Source organism: Pipra filicauda, unplaced genomic scaffold (genome assembly GCF_003945595.2).
Source record: "Pipra filicauda isolate LSUMZ 115617 unplaced genomic scaffold, ASM394559v2 scaffold38_size3968069_pilon, whole genome shotgun sequence".
In the NCBI taxonomy this organism is placed as follows: Eukaryota; Metazoa; Chordata; class Aves; order Passeriformes; family Pipridae; genus Pipra; species Pipra filicauda.
Window position 1 is genome coordinate 553,497 of NW_024104520.1, and position 21,079 is coordinate 574,575.

The 21,079-nt window shown below is 41.4% G+C and overlaps 1 protein-coding gene across 16 annotated transcripts in view; it reads left to right on the forward strand.

The window, feature by feature from the left end:
* APBB2 (amyloid beta precursor protein binding family B member 2) overlaps positions 1 to 21,079 on the forward strand; it is a 179,423-nt gene that overhangs the window by 150,777 nt on the left and 7,567 nt on the right. For 7 of the 16 annotated variants that reach the window (XM_027731626.2, XM_027731624.2, XM_027731628.2 and 4 more), the window contains 3 exons: positions 6,562 to 6,567; positions 18,024 to 18,138; positions 19,905 to 19,992. In XM_027731626.2, coding sequence (XP_027587427.1) covers positions 6,562 to 6,567; positions 18,024 to 18,138; positions 19,905 to 19,992 — 209 coding nt within the window. Of the gene's footprint in view, positions 1 to 12; positions 209 to 6,561; positions 6,568 to 18,023; positions 18,139 to 19,904; positions 19,993 to 21,079 lie in introns of those variants that run through there. The other 9 variants (XM_027731629.2, XM_027731634.2, XM_027731638.2 and 6 more) reach the window with 3 other exon arrangements.

The window sequence follows — 21,079 nt, forward strand, 5'->3', positions numbered from 1 at the left end:
GTCTCACATTAGGAGTAGCCTTTGTCTCGAGCTGTATTTTCAAAGCTATGGTCTATTAGTCAAAAGCTCCTGTGTGGATGCCTGCAAGGCAAATTACAGCTCCTAGTGTGACAAAGGCAAGCCAGATTTCTTCAAGACCTGACACTTAGCAACCTTCAGGAGAGCACTGTAGCAGAAATGCTGTAACAGAGGGACCGTGTGCTGAGCGGTAAGTATTTGATGCTGTTCTCCCTCTCCTTTATCCCTTCAGATGCTGCTCATTTGAGCAGCAAACTACCTAATGGATCCCGATGATTAATAGGTCTGGGGGGCTGTGTTCTGCTCAGAATTACATGTTCCTAAACTGGCTGCAGTTACTGACTGCGTATTGACCAGCCTGATTCTGTAGAGCATGATCATAATTTGTTTTGACTGGTAAAACCTCATTTGCTCAAGAGAAGAAAAATCCCTGTGTTTTCCTCCCAGCCTACGGTGCCTATATAATTATTTATGTGTAATTCCCAGCTAACTTCTAGCTAGCCAGTCTGGGCTTTCTTCTTTCAGCCCATAACTGACAGTGGAGGTTGAGTGATCTGTGTAGATCTCCAGAAGTGAACATGTTTCATGACAGAAGTATTGCACTGTATGTGGACATACCTGCATGTAACAATATATTTAGTTGAAGTAAAATGGTTAACAGCTCTTCTGACAGAAGAGGAAACTTCATGATTTAAATGTAATGTATTGCCTTGAGGTCCCTGTACTTGCTTAATCCTATCTAAATTTATAAAGAATTTGCAGCAGGAGAAATTTCATTGATTTGTTAATTGAGATATAGCTTTGAATCCTTATTAAACTGGATGCAGAGGGGGAGAGAGACAAGCACATTTATCTTTTTTTTAGACTCAGCAGCTTCACTTTTCCATCAGGTTTCTTGCATGTTATGGAACCTCATTGCTCTACCTGTTCTTGTGCAGTAATTTTTACTTTCTTAAAGGACAGCATACATTGCTGAGTCTATGAGGGGAGTACGTGAACTGTTCACCTCTTAAAACCATGGCTTTAATTATGTTCTTGTAGCTGTTGCCTTGTGGTTAAGTGTAATTATAACAACTTGTGAGCAAGGAAAAGAATATTATTTAGCCCTGAAGCATTTATCAGTAAAAAGTGGCCTATTTATTTTCATAAGAAGTTAAAAGAGAAAAAGGGGAAGATTAGTGCAGTTTTCTTATATAATACCAGTTAGATTTTTTTTTTTTTTTGAAGTACAGGTTAATTTTTCCTTTTACTACAAGTGTCTGTGTTATAAACCCTATCTTTAAAGACATTTTAAACATTGACCAGTTGCAATACAAATGGGGAACAAACCATCTAAATTACTATTACGGATAATTATGGTGTGTATTGAAGGTCTGTGGTATTTCTTGTATTGTTACAGTCTGTTGGGTATCCTCTTCAGCAAGGCTTTATGGTCCATCATTTGGAGTTGTCTGTGTTTCGTGACATGGAGTAAAACTTACTATGGACAAAGTTCTGATCTAATTGCTATTAGACTGCTACCATTGATTCAACTGCACTGTAAAGCTTTAATTTGTGTTAGACTGCAGAGTTTTCTTCAGTGTAGTTTAAGATAGGCTGAGATAACCTTATTCTCTGTGTAAAGTTAATACAGGTTAAAACCTGAAATTTTAAAGTTCTAAATCAGAGAATAAGAAGTGTTCATTTTCATTTCTTCCTATTAGAAAATAACTGGCATGTCATAGAATTTGATCTGGTATCTGCCAAAGAAAACAACATAACCATTTTTTTTTGGTACTATTTTGATGTTGGTATGACAGTAAAACATTTTCTATATGTTCTAATCATTTTCCAAATTGGAAATATGTTTATGGCTGAATTTAATAATTGTTTAATAACTTAAACCAGAAATTCTTCTATCCAACTGATCCTTGTAAAATGGTGGTCTAGTGATTTTGGGAAAAGGTGCCTGCTGTTTTAAGAGTACAATTTAGTCTTTACAAAATGTGGATTTGTATAGCATGTCAGGCTGCCTCATATTTTATTTTTATTTTAAAAATAGAATCTGACTAGGTTATAGTAGTCTTCATAATATGTGATAAGCAACAGAAGGCTAGATCAAGCCATCAATTTTTAAGCACAAATCTTTCCTACCAGTGGAGAATTGCTTAAAAATTGATGGCACAATCTGGCCACTGAGAACTGGGGATCCTGCAGAAAGTGTTACTTGTACTTCTACTCAGTCTCTATCCTGGTGGTGGCAGGGACCCAGAAACACAAGGCCAGTTTGCTGGAATAGTCTGCTACTTGAATACTTGTTGGGAGACAAAAGGCTTAAGGACTATTTAAAAAAAAATAATTAAAAAAAGGTTAAAAAGCTACCAAACCCTTAGAAAAATTCTAACCCCCAGCTATTTTTGTTTCATTGAAAGAAACTGTATTTCTCTAATGGCATACAAAAGTGAAGGACACAATCATTCTTTAAGCAGCAGGGAGACTTCCAAATGCACAGAAATGAAGGCTGTTTCCTTTATTTGTTCATGTTATGTTGTTGAAGTGTAACTACATTTTACATAAACATTTAGCTGTATTAAGTGCTACTAGACTTTGTAATGACAAATTAGAGAACCAGAGTAGGGCCTCTTCTGTGCCTCAGAGGATGTGCTTGGGCAAATACTTATAACTGTAAACAAAGACAAAAGGCTTGTGCCATGCATCATTATTTTTAATGAAGAAAAATGCGTTTTACTCCCCGGGAAGTCTACAGTAATTGAAAGCAAAGACAATTCAGCTGTTCGTTATTTCTTAAGAGATGGTCAGGGCCACTGCTGGTGGGTGTAGTCCCATGTGAAAATGTTGAAGGACCACGAAAGTTGGAAGGCAGACCTCTGTACTTGCTTATAGTATAGTTATCACACAGCAACCTTATTTTTTCTGATCTGCTCAAAAAAGACAACTGGGGAAGTTGCAGTCAGCCAAACTCCAGGGGAAGCTACAGAAATGAAGAGGTGTGAAGTGTTAACAGTGTCTTCACAGTTATCTGAATGTGTCAGTCACCAAAATGGGTGGGCTGTAAACTTGACAGGTACAGGGGATTAAACTCTTAGCACTCTCCCAGGCTCATGTTCTGTGCAGTGCCTCACTACAACATTAGCTGAGCATGGGAGCTTGACACTTAAATACCTTGTTGGAGATGCCAAGAAGAACAAAACCTGTTGGGTTTCTTGGTGTGGTTTGCTCTCCATCACATTGTAGTCTTACACTGGCTCTTGTTGAATTAGAAGACACAACAGTAGCAACTGTGGAGTATTTGGAGTTCAGAATAACTCCAGCTGTCCCAGTCACAGGGATGGATAGGCGTGAGGGGCACCTGAGCTGCTGGGGCTCTTGGGCATGTTATTTCACCCCTGCCAGCTTCCCTCTGTCCAACTCTAAAGGTGCTAATTGGGAAAAAGCCTGGAATAAATGTGCCTGGCAGAAGTGATGGGGAGGAGGAAACTTACTGCCTTCCCTGGGAGGCAGTGTCCTCTTGGAGCTCTCTCTAGGAGGGGTACTCCTTTCTCACACCTCTGCAGACTGGAAGGTCATGGGCTGTTTTCCTCAGAGGTCTTGGCCTTTTCCCCTCGGAAATGAATCTCAAATTCAGTGTAACAGCCGTGATACAATTTTCTGGGGATTGCCTTCCCAGGTTATTGTCAGGTTCTGGCTTGACCCCTTTTAACTCAGTCAGCTTGAAAAGGGATATGTAGGGCACCACAGCGAAGCACTTGCACAGCTGCTCTAGCAGCATTTCTGGCACTTAGAGCCACCAGCAAAATCTGCCACTTGAACTGAAACTTTCCATATCTGCTTTTTAGCCTTGGGGCAATTTTTTTTTAATCTATTTATTTATGTTTAAAGGTGAATCATTCAACCATATTTGAGCTACCAGAATGTAAAGAGAATACAGGCAAATAGTCTTCTCTATGAAAATGATTAATAAATTACAAGACACTCTATGAGGAGATGTTGAGTTGACTGGAAAGCTGTAGTTAACTGGTTAGAAGTGGGACGCAGCCTCCCTTGATTCGCACGCATCCTACAGTACGAGAGTCCTTCAACCAGAGCCCCGCTCGTTCCTCACTGCCTGAGGAAGTTCAGCAGCCCAACTGCTTGTGTTTTTAGTCACCTTCCTGAATTCCCTCCAGTGGTCTTTTCTTCTTACTGACAGCTGCAGTGGTGATTGTTCTGTACAGTTGTATCTTGTGTAATGATTGGGGAATTAATAGATCTTACTTTCAGAGTTTGATCCAGCAGGTCATGTTTTGTGACTCCAGGACATTTCTTTAGTATATTGTGTCTAACTTACAGGACATTTTTTCCAATATAGTGTTATTTCTGAGAGATAGAAATCTCTATTTGTGGACTTCATATAAAGCCAGTGATTAATGGACAGAGAAAATTGTATATATTTTGCTTCTCATACTACTTAGAAACATTGACTGTATTTTCTCAGAAAGTGGAGTGATACTACTTTTTCAGTTCTGATTGGCACTGAAATGTAGCATCAAGGGCATTTAGGCTTGAAAGACCTACAATATTTGCAGTGCTGAGATCCAATTTTAACCCCTTACTTTATAAAATATTAGCAGTAGTTGAAGTCCTTGCTGACTCTGCAAAGCCCAGTAGAAAGCCCATGTAGCTGAAGTGAAGGAATGAGTGGGGTTTTGGTTGCAGAGATCCACACAGGTCACTGCTGGATATTGAAGAGGGGAAACTCCCAGTTCACTGCATGGAAGAAGTGGAGCAGAGCACCCTGTGTTTCTTCTTCATGATGAGGCTGTCTCATGCTTCCATTGTAAAATTTCTGGGAATGTCCATTATATTTATAATTATGGATCATCTTTCCAACTTGACTGCTTTCATAGAACAGCCCAGGTTGGAAGAAATATCAAAAGACCATCTGATCCAACCTTTCATGGGAAAGGGAGCCTAGATGAGATATTCTAGCACCTTGTCCAGTGACATCTTGAAAACATCCTGTGGTGGGAGCTCTACTGTATCTCTGGAGAGGTTGCTGCAGTGAATTATTTTACTTCACAAAGAGTCACATGGAGATTATTACAAGGGACAGTGGATACAAGTTGCATCAGGAGAAGTTTCATCTCAACATGAGAAAGAAATTAAATCTTTAGTTATGTGCATTAGCTAACCATATGCTTGTTTAGTTAAAACCTGGCTTAGAAAGCCTGTGTTTATTCCAGTTCTACTCACTAAGGCATTTCTAAGCAACAGATCATTCCATGTAAGCTTTGCAAGCTTGCTGATGTGAGATATCGCATGGGAATTGGATCCCTTCCCTTCAGTGTGCTCTGTCTTTAATCCTGCCCTTATTACTTGAGATGGCATGATTTTTCCACTCCACTACTTTTTTTTCTCAGAGTTAGTTACAAGCTGGGATGATGTAGGGTCCCACATTTTTGTGCGCATGAACCTTGCTCGGATCCTCAGTGGAGGTTGTGAGATGCCTGCAGCAGGCAGGAGTGGAAGTGCAGCATTAAACATCTCTCTCTTCTCAAGAAAGGTTATTATCCCTGTAGAGACACTGTGCATTGCGTCGAGTGGTGTCCAGTATTTAAAGAGAGGTGGGTGGAAGCAGGCAGCAACCCACATCCCTCCCCAGCACAGAGATGTTACCCTTTGTGGTAACATCACAGGAAACAGTGTGCTGTCTTCACAGGACAGCTCCAGGAGTGCCCGTGTCCCTGCAAGCTCATCCTGCTGGTGTTCCCTGGTGGCTGGCATGACCTAGAAAGCAACCAGCTGCAGTGAGTGCCAGGGCTCAGGGCAGGAGCTGGGCAGGCAGAGTGGATCTGCGGGAAGGCAAAGAAGGGCAGCCACCAGCCAAGGAAGCTTGTGCCTCTCCTGCCCACCTTCGCCTGCAGGAAAGGGGTGTTGGTTAAGTCATACCAAGAGTTAGTGGTTGCTGAAGTGTTTCAGAAATGAAAGTGTGTGGTGGTTTTATACCTCCTGGCTTCAGCTCAGCACTTATGAGGTTGTTCCCCCGGCTGTCACTTCTTTTGGAAAAGGCATTAAAAAACCTGAGGACAATCTTTCTACTCTTTCAGTTCAAACAATGTAAGGTTTTCACACTCTGAAGAATTATTCTTGTTTCTTTAGTCACTGTCTGATGTAAATAGTGTTATTTTGGATGAAGGAAGGTTCATGCACTTTCTGTGTCTATTTATGCTTTCTGCATACTACTTCCCGGACTTATGTGTGGTATTTTAAGCTTTATTACTTCCCAGTGTTGGTATGTCTGTGCTGCCTCACTGAATTCAGCTGATGCCTGTTGGCTTCATTCCATGTTTCCAAAAATACAAACTTCAGAACAACAAGATTCAACAAAAGAAGTGTCAAAAGTAAATAGTGGCAGTATGCTTAGATATGCTGTGCTACAAACAACAGTGAACACTAAATGTACAGCACTTTTCAGCTACCCTGCCTCATCATATGTTGGAGCTCTGTCTGCTTGAGTGCTTTCTAACTTGTTCTTTCTGTTTCTTCATGCTTCCCGGGATTCAGAGAGAGGTAAATTATTTTCATTTTTCCATTTTCGTGTTTATCCTTCCAGCATGCACCAAACAATGTTGTATTGGTTTACTTGTATCAGTGAACAGAAGTTCAGCTTCAGTGAGTAAATTCCTGTCTCTGTGTTGCCTTTTCACCTTACTATTTAACAGAATTGTCAAGTTAGTTGTTTTGTTTTTTCCAGGTCCCAAATCCTCTAATAGTGGGACAGTTTAAAATCATGTGTTGCAGGGGTTCTAATATTTGCTTCTAGTGTTTGAGATTAAAATTTAGATTATGTTGCTCTCCTGAATCTGAAATGCAAGACAGTAGTATTAAAGTTCCACCTTTTATTTAAATTTGAAAAAAACATGATACTAAAGCAGGGGATTTAAGAGCTAAGTTTAGCAAGCATTGGAAACATCAATATTTATTTCCTATTTTTAGTATTTGTTTTGGGTCCATCTGGGTTGCTTGCTTGTCTTTCAAGTTTGAAGAAAAGTTTGTTTGATTTGTTTGGATGTACAAAGGGGTCATTTGGAATTCTCTACAATGCTTCCCGTTTCATGGGAGAGCAGACAGTAAGGCATTGTAGTCAGGTGCTTTGCAGCACAAGGGCTGCAGCCACTCCAAAGGCTCTTAGCAATAGAATTGCATCCCTTAGATGAGATTTGGGGTTTGTTTGCTCTTCTAAATTGCAAAAACTTCAAAGCGGGACTGGGTGGAAGGAATATGGTTTAGAGATGTGGACCATTCCTCATGTTTGCTTTGTGGAATATAATGAGAACAGTTTCCAGGCTTGACTGTTTTTTAATCAATTCTTTAGGCCGTGTTGGCCTGGGGAAATGTTTGAACTTTCTTGGTTATGGCTTTGCAATCTAATGCAGGTTTCATGAATGTAGGAAGAGATGATCCTCCCAGCCTAACACTGGCAAAAGTGTGCTGCAAGCAGATTCGTGGGTAGTGTCTGTGCACAACTGCTGTGTTCTCTGTCTGAATAATAAAGAGGAAGCATTGCTTATAAAACAAATCACACTGGAGAGATTAACTATTCTGGTGTAGTCCGCTGTCTTATTCAGTTAAATCTTTAATAGTGCTTTGAACATCTCAACTTGATGTATTTCTTTATTAAATCTTTAGATATTCCTTATAAACAAAAGTCCACGCCTTCTAATTAGATCTGGAAGACAGAAGTATTGTCAAAAATATTCAGAGGTTCATAGGCATAATAGCACATTCATTTACTTAAAGGAAATTCAGGATTCATCAGAAATGCTAGACTGGCCATCCTGAGGAGTTAAACCACCACTTTACAGTGCTGCACAGGAGAAGCAGCAACTCTAATGACCTTGACAAACTTCCTCATTTGTGTGCGTTTTCCTTGAAAACTGCTGCACAGGGTAAGAAGGCAGGCCCCTGCCTGTGCACATTTCAGAAATTAAGCAATTAAGGAAGAAAAACCCCACCATGAAAACTTGATGTTGAGCAAGTCAGTGGTCAGTGAATTTCATATGATCTGTCACAGAAGTTCTGTCTTTTGTTAAATCCATTTATAAAACAAGCAGAGGTCTAAGCTACTGATTGCCTTTTCAGCTTGCCTTGTCTGTCTAGCAGTTGGTGAGCAGCAGTAAGCCCCACCTGATCCCCAAGCACCAGCAGGATGTATAGCTGAGCCCCCTTGGGCTGCTAGTCCTACAGGAGAGCAGTTTCCAGGGCACCACTTTGGTGGTGACCTCAGCCCATATGATGAACTGTCCTCCTTGCCACAATGGTTGTACTTTGGCCATGTGATCATGAGGTGAGGATGGGAATAAGGACCAGCATGGAACACACGTCTTAGCGGTACAATCTGTACTCTTGTCACTGTGCTAGCAGAGCTCATGGATCTGGACAACTCAGATACAGAATTGCACTTTGACATGACTCTTGTCGATGCAAATCTGTGACCCTTTGCAGGAATGGGATATAGACCTTGGTAGTAGAAAGGGAAATGCTTTGTAATCTCTCAGAGCCACCTTTCTGGCTTGCAAGGCAGTGGTGGAAAGGCTGACTGGATTCCTGCCCCCCCTGCACAGGAGGAGGTAGTGAGCAGTGCTGAGACTGGCAACCGCGTCTGGGGGACCGGCTTCCGCAGCCGCATGAGGATCAGGCCACAGGAAGGAAACTGGAGTGAAAGTCATGCAAATGCTTTGAGGCTTGGAAATGCTGGGCTCTGAAGGGCTGAGCTGGGTATCAGACGTATCAGCTCTGAGAGGGCTTTAACAAATTTTGGAAGCATGCAGAACCGTGGCAATGATAAGACATCAAAGAAAAACCGGCAGCTGTGAGTTTTAGGGCCGCCAGATTAAAGCCTCCGAGTATCACACAAAGTAGCCGTAGCTCCTCCTTGAGAGTTAGTAAGTGACATTATCAAGGAATGAAGCAAACAGCCTTTCAGCAGGGGATAATTTGCCCTACAAACTGTATGCTTGAATTAGAAAAACAAGCTACACTCTGTCAATGCCAGGCCATTTGAGGAGAATTTAATAAATGCAGAACTGATGTTTTGCTGCAAGGAAATCCATTTTCCAATTGTGTAAGAACTGAAATAAGAAGTCTCCCAAAAATCTCTGCTTGGGGAGGGCATTTTCACTTGTTGAATTAAAAATTAGTGTCTAGGGTAATGTAGTGGTGGCCCAGTGTGCCATTCTGAGTTGTAGCTGGGGAGAAACCAAAGAGGTGTAGGAGCTCTGTGAGATGGAGCCTCTGGAGTGAAGGAAAATTGCAGGGCTTTCCTGTGTGTCTAGGATTACCAGCAACTGTCAGAAACATAGGGAAACTTTCTTCTCCCCCACATCTCTTCCAGCTCTCATCACTGAGAAGAGTACGTGTGGTTAAATGCACCATGACTGTCTACGAGAAATGGGAAGGAGAAGACTCTTGGGAGTAGTTATTTTTCTTTCTCCTCATCCTGAACTTGATTCCAAAGTAGTTGGTGTATAGTAACCTGGAGAAGGGGCTGTGGGTTTCCTTTGGAAGATGTGGAAGGGCAGAAGTGGTTTCACTCAGTGTCTGTCTGGTATCTGGTAGGTGAAATGGAAGTTGAGAAGTCCTCAGTAAATCTTGTACAAACAGATTTTGCAGCTTTTGTGAGTGCTGCTTGTTTCATCTAGTTATGGTTTCTTGCCTTTGGATTTTTCTCCCTAACTTCGCAAGTTCCTTGATGTGACCCTAATAAAAAGACAAGTGCACTGAACAGAGTCACAGATTTCATCTCAGCTATAAATCATTCTCCTTTCTCCTATGTGAAAGAGCAGTCTGGATAAAAAATCTGAAATGTTAATCCAGGGGATCTGTAATTTCTGTCATACATACTACTGCAAAGTTTCTTGCACCTTGTCTTCTCTGCCATTTGCGATACTAGAATATTTGTGTGTCATGGAAAAACACCATCCAAGCATGGTGTTGATGGCATTATATTTATCTACTTTTCTCATGAGTCTCCTCTCACTTCTCTTGCTTTTTCTCCTTCTCTACTGATTTACTCTGCTTCCATGGGTGCTCATGTCTTGACAGTGAATGTCAGCCTCCTGCCAGGTGCCTCGGACCCGCTCTGCTGTAGTGGTGGCTGCTCCCTCTTTTTTCTTCCCACTTTCACAAGTCTCTGGTCAGCTGTTTGCAGGAAAGCAAAGTGAAGCCTGAAGGTTATGGACTCAGGAAATGGTTTCCCCAATGTCATGGTTTGAGAGCCTCAAAAATTCAATTCCCTAGTCCAAACCCCCTCCCACATCTCAACCCAATGTGAGATGGGTTTTCCAGACACCACGCAAGACTCAGAATGGGGGAAAGGGAATATATTACAACAACTGTACAAATAAATACTATAATACATTATATACAATCTTAGCTATCTCTACCATGACATAGGTATTTACAATGGATCAAATCTCTTCTCCCCTCCGAATAAAAGTCCAGGAGGGAAGAAGGAAAAGATCCCTTTTCACTCTCAGAGCAGCAATGTCTCTAAGGCAGCAGGTTCTCTTCTTCTCATGCAGCAGCTGTAGCTGGATCTCTGCCAGCACACACGAGGGGGTATCCAAGCCCCTCGGCCACTCGTCTTCAAGCGAGGGTCTTCTCTTCCGTGGACTGCGTTCACCCAGACAACGGTTGTGTCACCACGGTCATACCACGAAGCACGGGGGTCTTCGTGACGGTCTGTATCTTCAGGGGAAAAACAGCCCCCTTTGCAGAGCTCTGTGCTCTGTCTCAAGCAGCGGGAGGGCCAAGGTCACCCTCTCCGCATTCCTTCTCTGAGCTTTTTAGCTCCTCTCTGCAGTGCTGCTGCAGTTTTAGGACTTCCATTCAGTAGGAGTCCATCCTTTCCACTTAGGAAAGGTCACAAAAGGAGTTTGGGGTTTTTGGTTCAGTTTCTTACCCCAACTCTGTCTCTGTAGAGCCTAATTCTCTCTGTCTGCTGCTGGCTCTCTCTCGGCTCTCTCAGACAACTCTGTGTCTTCCTTGGCTGCATGTTTGTTGCTGCTTCTTCAGTTATCTCTTGGCTCTTAGCCACAATCTCTGGACGCTGCTTCTGCTGCTGCTCTGTCTCTGCTCCCTCACGGTGGAGAAAACTTCTTTAGCTTTCAGCCACAGGTACTTAGCCCAGCCTTACGCTGTTCCAAATCCCTGTAGCCCCCAGCCGGGGCTGGGGGGGGGGCAGAGGCCCCAAGGGGCTCCAAGCCCCTTCCTCGTGGCTCTACAACATGGCTACTTCTTCTACAACAACTACAACTAACCTTCTCTTCTGTTCTGCTTGTGATATGTTTATATTTTGCAGAAGTACTCATTGGGTAAAACCTCAAAACTTCAAGGGTCACCACCCCCTGGGGTTTTACCATTTTATAACTTCAGGGGGAAAACTGTTTCCCCCCACCACACCCACAGCATGGCGGTGTGTGCTCTGTGACCCTGCAATCACAGGAGTCTGTACACCAGTACAGAGAAATCTGTCATCTTCTGTGGGCTACTCTGGATGAATGTCTATCAATTTTAAGCCAAACTCAGAGAATATAATTTTCTGGTTCAAGGATTCTTGTTACAATTTGTAATACATAAATCTGTAAAGCAATTTACATTTTCCTGCATGTGTATCATTCTAATATAGTTGTTTTAAATAGCAGCAATTTATTTTGGTTGATAAGAGTAAAAAAATTTATTTCAGACTTCAAGGCTAAGGTGTCAGGGTTTTTTAACCAAAAACAAAAAAAAAGGATTAATTCAATTCTATATTCTTCTGCAGTCCTTTGAAGAAATAAGTTTATAGTGGGAAGGTAACGGAGGATGTGCTGCTTTTTCAGATTGTACTTAATTGGGATGCCTCCTAGGACTTTAGCCTAATAGTGGCACATGGTTATAACTGCTACTCAAACAGGACAGCATTAGCATAAATTGCTTTTAATGTGATTATATTCATCCAAGGTTGAGCAGCTAAATGATGCTTAGCCAGGTGTTAAATAGGTATGGCTATCTAAGGTTTAATCAATTACTGTAGACATTTGCCAATTAAGGAGAGTAAAAGAGCAAATAAAAATTAAATTCCCTTCTACTTAGCACCTTACATTGTGTTTGCAACTCTCAAAATTGGTTTTTAAAATGTCTTTCTCTAGTCCTGTACTCTTTCGAAGTAAAGAAATTTCTACTGAACTTTTAACTGCTCAGCAGAACCAGTCTTACCTACTCTTGCAGCAAAATAATCCTTATCTATTTTTCTGGGTTTCTAGCTTTTTTCCAGAATACTGGAAAATATCCAGTTCGTATAACTGGAAAGATATTAGTGGATTGTGTAGTACATGTGCAAATGATTAAAAAATTAAAAATTACCTACAGTGCAGTACTCCTTCTCTGTAATCCTGTATCAACAGAAGTGGTACCCTTGTGCTATAAAGTTTTCAAGAGTACATAGCTTTTTTCTGCAACATTATTCTCACACTAAGCACCTTGATGCTCTCCCCACTGACGTGGAATTAAACTTTATCAGGAGCTGTCATTCAGATCCTACAGATTTCACGTGAACACAGACCCTATGGAGACAGAGAAGACTCCAGCTGGATGAGGTGTGATCTGTTAACCCTGTGCTAGCTCTCTATTCAGCCATGGGCTTTGTAATGGCTTTTTGATTTCTTTTTTCGCTTGTTTTCCCAGCAGGGTATAAATACAGGGAAGTGGTAAGAGGAGGCATTTGCCCTTTTCCATAAATTTCTATTGCAAACACATTACTTGGCACTTCTTCATTATCAAAGGGGCCTGTTGCACATAAATCTCACTTAAATGTTAATCAGCTTCCAGTGAGCTGTAGTCAAATGAAGGTTTATAGATGAAGCAACCCAGAAGGGATCTGAAGTGGAAGAAGAATCAGAGAGAGGTCTTCTGGCTTTTTTATGATTCAAGGCTTTGGACAAACAAGAAGCTGTTCCATTGTGGTCCTAAGTTTGTTATTATTGCTGCAGGAAGCAGATACGCTGAAATCTCCAAAGCCATACCTTTTTTTCCATGAGGGAGTGCGGAAGTCGGTTTTCCAAATGCCTAGAAATGCCTGAAGCAATGCTGCAGGGCTTCCACTGGCAGTGGAGGAGCCAAGTGGCACCAGCCCATACCTCCATCTCCAGGTCTTGGCTGCTGGGGTGCTATGTAGGGCCTGTGCGAGTGCACAGGCATCTAGGTGACTTCCATGAATTAATGAAATCAGTAGTACTGTTTGTGCACTGTTAGAAGGGGGAAGGACTGTTTGTGGGCTAATTTGATTGATGATTTGAAAACAGATGGTGCTAACAGAGTTGTACATGATGCAGTACCACAGGTTTTGAAGAACTCACATTTCATACAAATGCAGGCCCTGATCATCTAAAGGTTTATGTATAGTCATAATCCATGAGTGTAATTAGCTGATTTACTTTGTTCAAGGTGTTCAGGTACTTAAAATGAAACACTGGTGTGTGAGTCTGAAACAGCACCACAAGGGTTTTATTAGCTCTCAGTACTTGAAACTGATGTATTGGCTGGCATTTCATTTTCTTCTGTAATTGTGCTATACAGCCTTTTTTATGATTGCATACCGTTACAAGCAGAAATATTTACAGAAGGTGCAGGACCAAGTGCCAGAGAGGCTCTACGGCAGCGTTATGTGCAGCACTGCAATATTGAGGCAATTATGATGTCCATTGGCCAAAGTGATGGTCACAGTCTTCATTCATCAGGGATGGGGGAAGCTCACAAACATAAAGTTCAGTGGGTTAATATGCATTCAGGTTCAGGTGGGAACTCCCAGGTACCTCCCCTGGGGCGAGAGGGGTAGTTTTACACTGTTTGATGTAACACTGGATCACGTCCAGTCCTCTGGTGGAAGGCCCCAGAAATTAGTCTGGGGGCACTTTTGAGGGTTTTTGATTTGCGACACTTTCTAAGACATGGCCGATGTTTCTCACACCAGAGCCCATTTTGCCCCATCAGAAGGGATGAATACCTCCAGGCCTACATGTGAATGTCCAGTACCTCCTCGGGAGCAGGGCAGAGGGGTTTATGCCTGAACCAGTTGTGTAAGGGAGGACATTGACATGGCAGGACTAAAGTGGGGCACCTGCAGTGTCCCACTACAGATACCACATCCCTAAAACTCATCAGACTCCTCTGTGCCCTTGCCACAGGTCTTACCTGTGGTCAGAATGGTCACTGAGCTGGGCTCTGCATGTGACTTGTTCATTTGGCTGTCATTAGCCTTCCAGGAGAAAAGAAATGTTCTTACCCAAAAGCATCCAAGCTCATTACTGTTCATGGTGCCCTCCACACTGGTCTCCTTTGATCAGAGAAGTAAATTTAGACTTGAGAGAAAAACTCGAGGCTCAGCGGGCTACCCCCAGTCCACCTCTCTCTGCCTTTAAAATGCTGTTGAAAATACTTTTAGCCAAGATGTTTCCCACTTATGGGGTATAATTATGAGCTATGTTCCTTTACAACCAAGATCTTTGATCCTAACAGAATTCAGTCTTTTAGTTTAACAGACTTTTAATTATTTGACTCATTTTTATCTCTGCAGTCCTTTGAGTCCTACTTCCACTGGGAGGTAACGTGCTGACTAAACGCATTTAGTATTATCTTACAGATAAGACTGAAAATCCTTGCAGTAGAGCTTGGATCTCAGATAAACTCTCTGCAAGGTGAGATTTATTGTGGCCCCAGTGGTTCTCCAGTGTAGTAGGGAGGGATTTGGCAGCACAGTGGAGATGCCCATCCTGATGTGAACTCCCACAGCATGGTAGTTTATTGAGAAAGTTGTGAAGTTGTGGTGTGCCAGAGCATTGCCAGAGCTACTGATCAGAGGTTGGGCCACAATTTATTGGGCTGTTTCAAATGGATTTTGCTGGCAATGTGTTATGTCCTCTAAGCCCTAATGATTTGCTTTGGTGGCTTTGTCCCACCTTAGCTTTTCTTAACAGTAAAATAAGGTTCTAACAGATAGCTGTATGGCTAACAGAAGGAGCAGGATTTCTTCTGTGAGTGTGCAACTCTTTGAAGGTGCTGGCCTTAAAATTGGAAATCCTGGTATTGTATAGCTTCCTCAGGCTATGCAGATTTCTGTTTAGTCAAACAGGCTTCTGTGCAGTGCAGGCATCTTGGCAAAACAGCACCAGATGCTTTTTCTAGGATCATCTTGTAAAGGGATGCATAAATCACCTGTTTACAAGTCCTCAAAGGAATAGTATTGATTTGGCATAAATGTTTGTATATGGTAATAAATAACGATCTAATGGCCGTTATTTATTCCAATGTTGTTTTAAGTTAATGCGAACACAGGTTTCAGCTGTTATGTCTGCACTCTTTAAGAACAGACCTTGATCCCATAATAAGGTGTGTGCAGCAGTCTGCTTGTTTATGCTATGTGTGTCTTTGCTACTCTGCAAGTCACGGTCACTTCCAGCAAGTTTTTCTTGCATGGAAAGTGGGGGGAAGTCTCAATGAAGTTATGGTGGAAAATCCATGTTTGTTAAGTGAATAATGTTTTTGCATTGCAGTTAAAATATTTGTTAGGGAAGATATTTGGACTCAAAAATGTGAAGTCTGTAACTCAGGACATTTAAAAGATGGCAGCTAAAGCCAAACATGTAGAAAACAAAAATTCAAAATGCATAGGATGTTTGGAAATTCCTCACAGCTCTCAAACAGGCAAGGTTTCTTTAGAGCTCAGGATTTTTTATGTGGGTCTTTTGTGAGCCTGAGCATTTTCAGAGACCTGCCCTGCAGGTCTTTCAGGAGAAGCACCAATAATGTTGAAAGCTTACTTCAAAAGGCAAAATTCTCAAAGGTTTTTTATGTGGTGCTTGGTTTCATTTTTTAACCCGTAGCTGCTAATTTTTCATAAACCATAGGTAAGCCATACTCCCTTTTCTTAGTCTTATTACTAGAGTCTAGCTAGGAGTCTTCAACTTGCTTTTGAAACATTAAGCTAGGAGGAAGCCATTCTAAAGCAAGACTTGGCACATGTACAGATGAGCCAAAAGCATCAGCCTTTTTCCAGGAGCAAGATTGCAGCTGGAACTCAGCACCTCTGTGATCTTACAGCAAAAGAGCCAAAAGGCTCTTGTGGACAAGGGTCTGAGGGTCAGTCTGGAGCTAGGAACCTCAGGGCATCTTCTGTAATAGACAGCACCTTCCTGGATTATTGCCTTGTGATTTTTCCTGCAAGTCACGAGCAGTTGGGTAAAACACCATCCCTCCTCAAGGTGCCTGTATCTTACGTGCTGGAGGGCAGTGTTGCAGTGAAAACCAATGCAGCCTGTGGGCTACGTTCCCTGTACAGGAAGGGTTCAGGTGGCAACACACTCCACGTGCTGCCCTGCTGCCTCCTGTCTCTGCCATGCCCTAGTGTGTGCCATTGCAGGTTGGCATGCAGTGAGATGGAGAGGGGCCTCCATCTTCACTGTGTTTCTGCACTGTTCTGTCATGTGGAATTGCTTCCAAATCTCATCCCCTGATAGTTTTATGTCATTTAGTTTTCTTAAGTATTGCTCATCAGGCTCCAGGTTGCAAAGCAGTTAGATGGAACAACCACCTGTACCTGTTACTGAGCAGCCCTTACATTTCAAGGGCTCATTAAGGGCAAAATCTAGTGCTGTTCAGTTAGATATGGGTACTGTACTTAACTGCAGGACAGCGTTCATCTCTCATACAGAACTGGAAGGCCAGCAGTCCATCTGCCACAGTCACTCTTTCTCCCTGAATAGCTTCAATATAGAATTCTTCAGGTCACTGGGCCTTTCAAATGAATGAAGAAATTGGCCATCCGTGCTACATTAAACCCTGCTTGGAATATTTACAGATTTTTATAAACAAATACTTTAGTTTATACTAAACCTGGGGTTTAGGAGTATCCTTTGCCATTCTAACTCTTTACCAGTTAGAATCTTGCTGGTAATTATTTATGTGGAAAGCAGAAAGGCGTTGAAGACTTCAGAGAGAGAGACTTCAGGCATAAGAGGCTGTTGGGAGCTCCAGCTTTGCTTGTCTGATTTAATTGTAGTTAACTACTCAGTATAACTTAACTAGGGATGAAAAGTCCCAGAGAAATCTGGAGGTAACAGGAGGGTCACAAAGTAGGAGTGGGCTGTGGTTACTTGGAGGACATGAAAAAGCAGACATGCAAGACCAATGAACATAGAGTCTGGTATAGCAAGGATGGCAACTGGGCAAAGCCAGGCTTCTTCCTGACACAGCATATACCGCTTCAGCTTTTTCAGAAGAGCTCCAGCTCTTAAGAAGCCTGAGAACAAATAAACCTAATCCTGGCACTTCCTTCACCCATGCTAGAAAGCTATACTGTGCTGTGGTGACTAGCGAGTACAGTGCAAAAAATATCTTTTGTAGGGCAGCTTTATTTAACTTTTGAAAAAATAAGGTCAGAAATTTAGGGCAATTAGTGTGAGCAAAGCTCGGCAGGTTCACATCTCCCTTATGCAACCAGATCTCTAATTACTATCTGCATATTTTAAACACTTTATACAGTCCTTTGAAATACAGTTTTTCTCTAACTACAATCTTGTATGCAGTTTCTCATTTTTTTAACAGTTGAGAGCTGCATGTGTTTTCTGTCTTAATTTGTAATTCTCTCCCCATTTCATCTTCAGTAAAATATTTGAGTAAATTTTCCTGTGTATTTACAATTGCATTTGGAATTATGGGTTATAACTTCAGTAAGTTGCATGGTTAGGAAACTGTAATGAACTTTTTAATTATATAGATTGAGCACCAAACTTTATATATATGTTTCATGGGTAGGCAGTTCATTACATTTGTAGATCTGCTTTGTCTAAGTCTGTGTTTTATTCTTTGAGAGCTGAGGCACACACCTGTTAAATTGAAGTAGGACTTGCTGTTTTGGAGATACTACTGATTCTACTGCCATAGTTTGTTTTGCTTGTTTCTAATATGTCAGGGTTTTTTTGTTTACACAGAGACTTTGCTTATGTGGCAAGAGACAAAGACACGAGAATTCTAAAATGTCATGTGTTTCGATGTGACACACCTGCAAAAGCCATCGCTACAAGTTTACATGAAATCTGCTCAAAGGCAAGTGGATTTAAAATCAGCTGCATTCAACTGTTTAGAGATCCCTGAGCCTTATACATACATGTAATCAGCAGTTGTATGCAGTGTTAGTTTAGTTTATATCACTGGCAACAAGAATGATGTAGAGAATTTGTAAAGGAAAGGATGCAAACGGATAGGAATTATGGGAGAGTGAGCATTTAGATTTGAGAAAAATGATATGTGCTTTTGATTTGACAAGTGTGTATAGAGACTGAAGGTTTTCTTGAGTAAGAAAGAAGCTGCAGGTTCAAAATGGAAAAAGAACACAGAGCTTCAATGAATAATAAACTGTGATCTTAAACTCCATAAATAAATCAGACCTTGCTTGAATGGTGTTATTCAATGGTATTATCCTGCAGGAGAGACAGAAAATAGTTGCTAAGTATATTTTAAAAAAATCATGGAGAAGAGGGGGTGTAAGCTACTGTGGTTAGGAATACTAAAGAATCCTAGCTCCTGCTGATCGTAGTGTTGTCTGTAATACTGGAGAGGACTGTACTTTTTGATCATTTTACCTTATAGATTTGACACCATTTCCTGGTTATTAATTTTTATTTTCTTGGATGATCTGTTTATGAGTGTCCTCTGTACACTCATTTCATGCAGCAATAGCAAGGCAGCACATTCTTTACAGCAAGCAGTCTGATTGAAATGCTTTTTAAAGAGGAAGTTAAACCAATCTACTTGAAGCTCCTCTTTTACTCTTTTATTGAGTTGTGGTGGATTTGCAGCTGCATCCCCCTTTTTAAAAATACTATGCTTCTAATTGTGGTTTTCATTAAAATATGGCAGTTTGCACCACAGGAAGAGTGGGCTGTGGGGACTAATAACTTTATCAGTTATCTCTGTGTAACTTGTCCCTCCTCATAAGTCACAGCTCTTCTAGAAAAGCTATTTAGAAAACCTTCAAGTTCTGAAATTCTGCTGTATGCCTGTCATTTGCTTTTTACATTTTGTCTTCATGTTAGTGAATGGAATCAGTGACGCCAAACCCTCCTCTATAGTCAGTTGTATAGTCTAAAAAATTTTCATTTTTGCAACACCGCAGATGTGATACTGAACTTGTGATATCTCATGCAAGCAAGGTGAGCATTTGCACAGTGTGCATTACTGTAGCCCTCTGGGCAGCATAGTTATGCCTGAGGCAGAAGGTAGCCCAGCAACTGTGCAAAGTCTGGCACGTTTGTCCTGGTTCGGGTGCCAGAGGGAGTAGCAGTGGCAGCACTCAGGTAGCTGCTTGGTTTGGCCAAGGAGCTGCAGGCTGTGCTTGGTGAAGTTTAACACCAGGGACTGCAGCAGTGGGGGAAGAACAGGTTGTATTTTGCATGGGATTTTTAATTCCAGAATAAACATAAAAATGGAGGGAAAAATCATATACAGCAGAAGATAGTTCAGAGAGAAACATAAATAATGAACACTCTTCTCTGTGCGTTAAATATTTATATTTCTTGCTATATTACTCCTCCTCCTATCAACTGCAATTTTACTGTTCAGAAAAATGGCTAGAGTTTTTTTCCTCCTCCATCTGTCTTTCATCTAGGCTTGTACACCACTTAAGTTCTTTATGTAGTAAAGGAATGCTGAATAAAGTGGAGGAAAATTAAAGTTGTTATTTAAAAAGAATAACCTGCTTAGTCATGTGGCTTCTGACTTCAGATTTCAGAAACTAGGATTGTAATAGGAGTAAATTTGTAGTTGTTGCTGTACTTTTTTTTTTAATGCTGTATTATCACTGTCTTCTTCAGATTATGGCTGAACGGAAGAATGCTAAAGCCATGGCTTGCAGCTCATTGCAAGACAGGACAAATGTCACTCTTGATGTTCCTCTGCAAGGTACTGTGTTGCAGCTAGTATCCTCAGGATGGTCCTGTTTTAGATGAGTTTTGTTTCTGATGCAACTTTGGATGAAAATGCAGCATATTGATTGGAGAGCAAGCCTGTCTTTTAATTAATGTATCTGACTGTAACCTGTTCCTGTTTTACTTTAAATATTTTTACTTGTTATGTTGACAGTAATGGACCTCTACTCAATTATGTCAACTTGTGCATTTCCTCTTTTATTTTGAAGTGCAAGTGTTGCAAATCCAGTCTTACTTTTTTGGGGATATTTGGACATAATGTCCTTTTCAAACCAAAATACCTCCTGACTTAAGACTGCACCAGTTGGCCAAATCTTCCTGTTACAACCTGCCCCAGAAGGCGAGGGTAACCCAGATTCTTTTTAAAAGGTCCCTTGGGGTGGATTAGAGTGAAACAACACCGAGCGATTGGTGTTTGTAAATATATATATGTAGGGTTTATTTTGGTTGCAAAGGAAAACATGTATGTAGCCATATTGATTGGTATTATATACAGAACTATAGCAATATAAAAGCATAAAAATAACACTTTAAATGTATAAGGAAAGGTAAGAGAAAGAAAGGATAAAAGTAGAAAGATATATAGCCACCACCCGTTGGATGCAGCGATGAGAGTTGGTAGTTGCAATTTCAATGTCTGTTGGCTGAAGTGACAGTCACAGTCTTGTGGAACTGATGGTCTTGATCCGGTGGGGGCAGCCCACAAAACTCAAAGATTTCTCGGGTTCAGGGGGAAACGCTTAATACTGTCTGTGGACTGGGGAGTTTTACACTTGATGATGTAAAACTGGATTACAAGACATTTAATGATTCTTTGACACCTTCTAAGATGTTACAGATGCCTGTTATGTCAGCACAGTTGAGTCCATAAAGGCCCATCAGCAGAGATACCTCCAGGCCATGTGTGAATGTCTCAGTGCTTCCCCAGAGGGGAGTTATCACAGCTGAGTCATTTGTGTAAGGAAAAAGAAACACTACCCTGCCTCACAGGGCTTGCCTCTTTCCTTATCTTGTTTAACACCCAGCTTGTAGCCTGAGGTGTCAGGTGTGCACACCTTCAG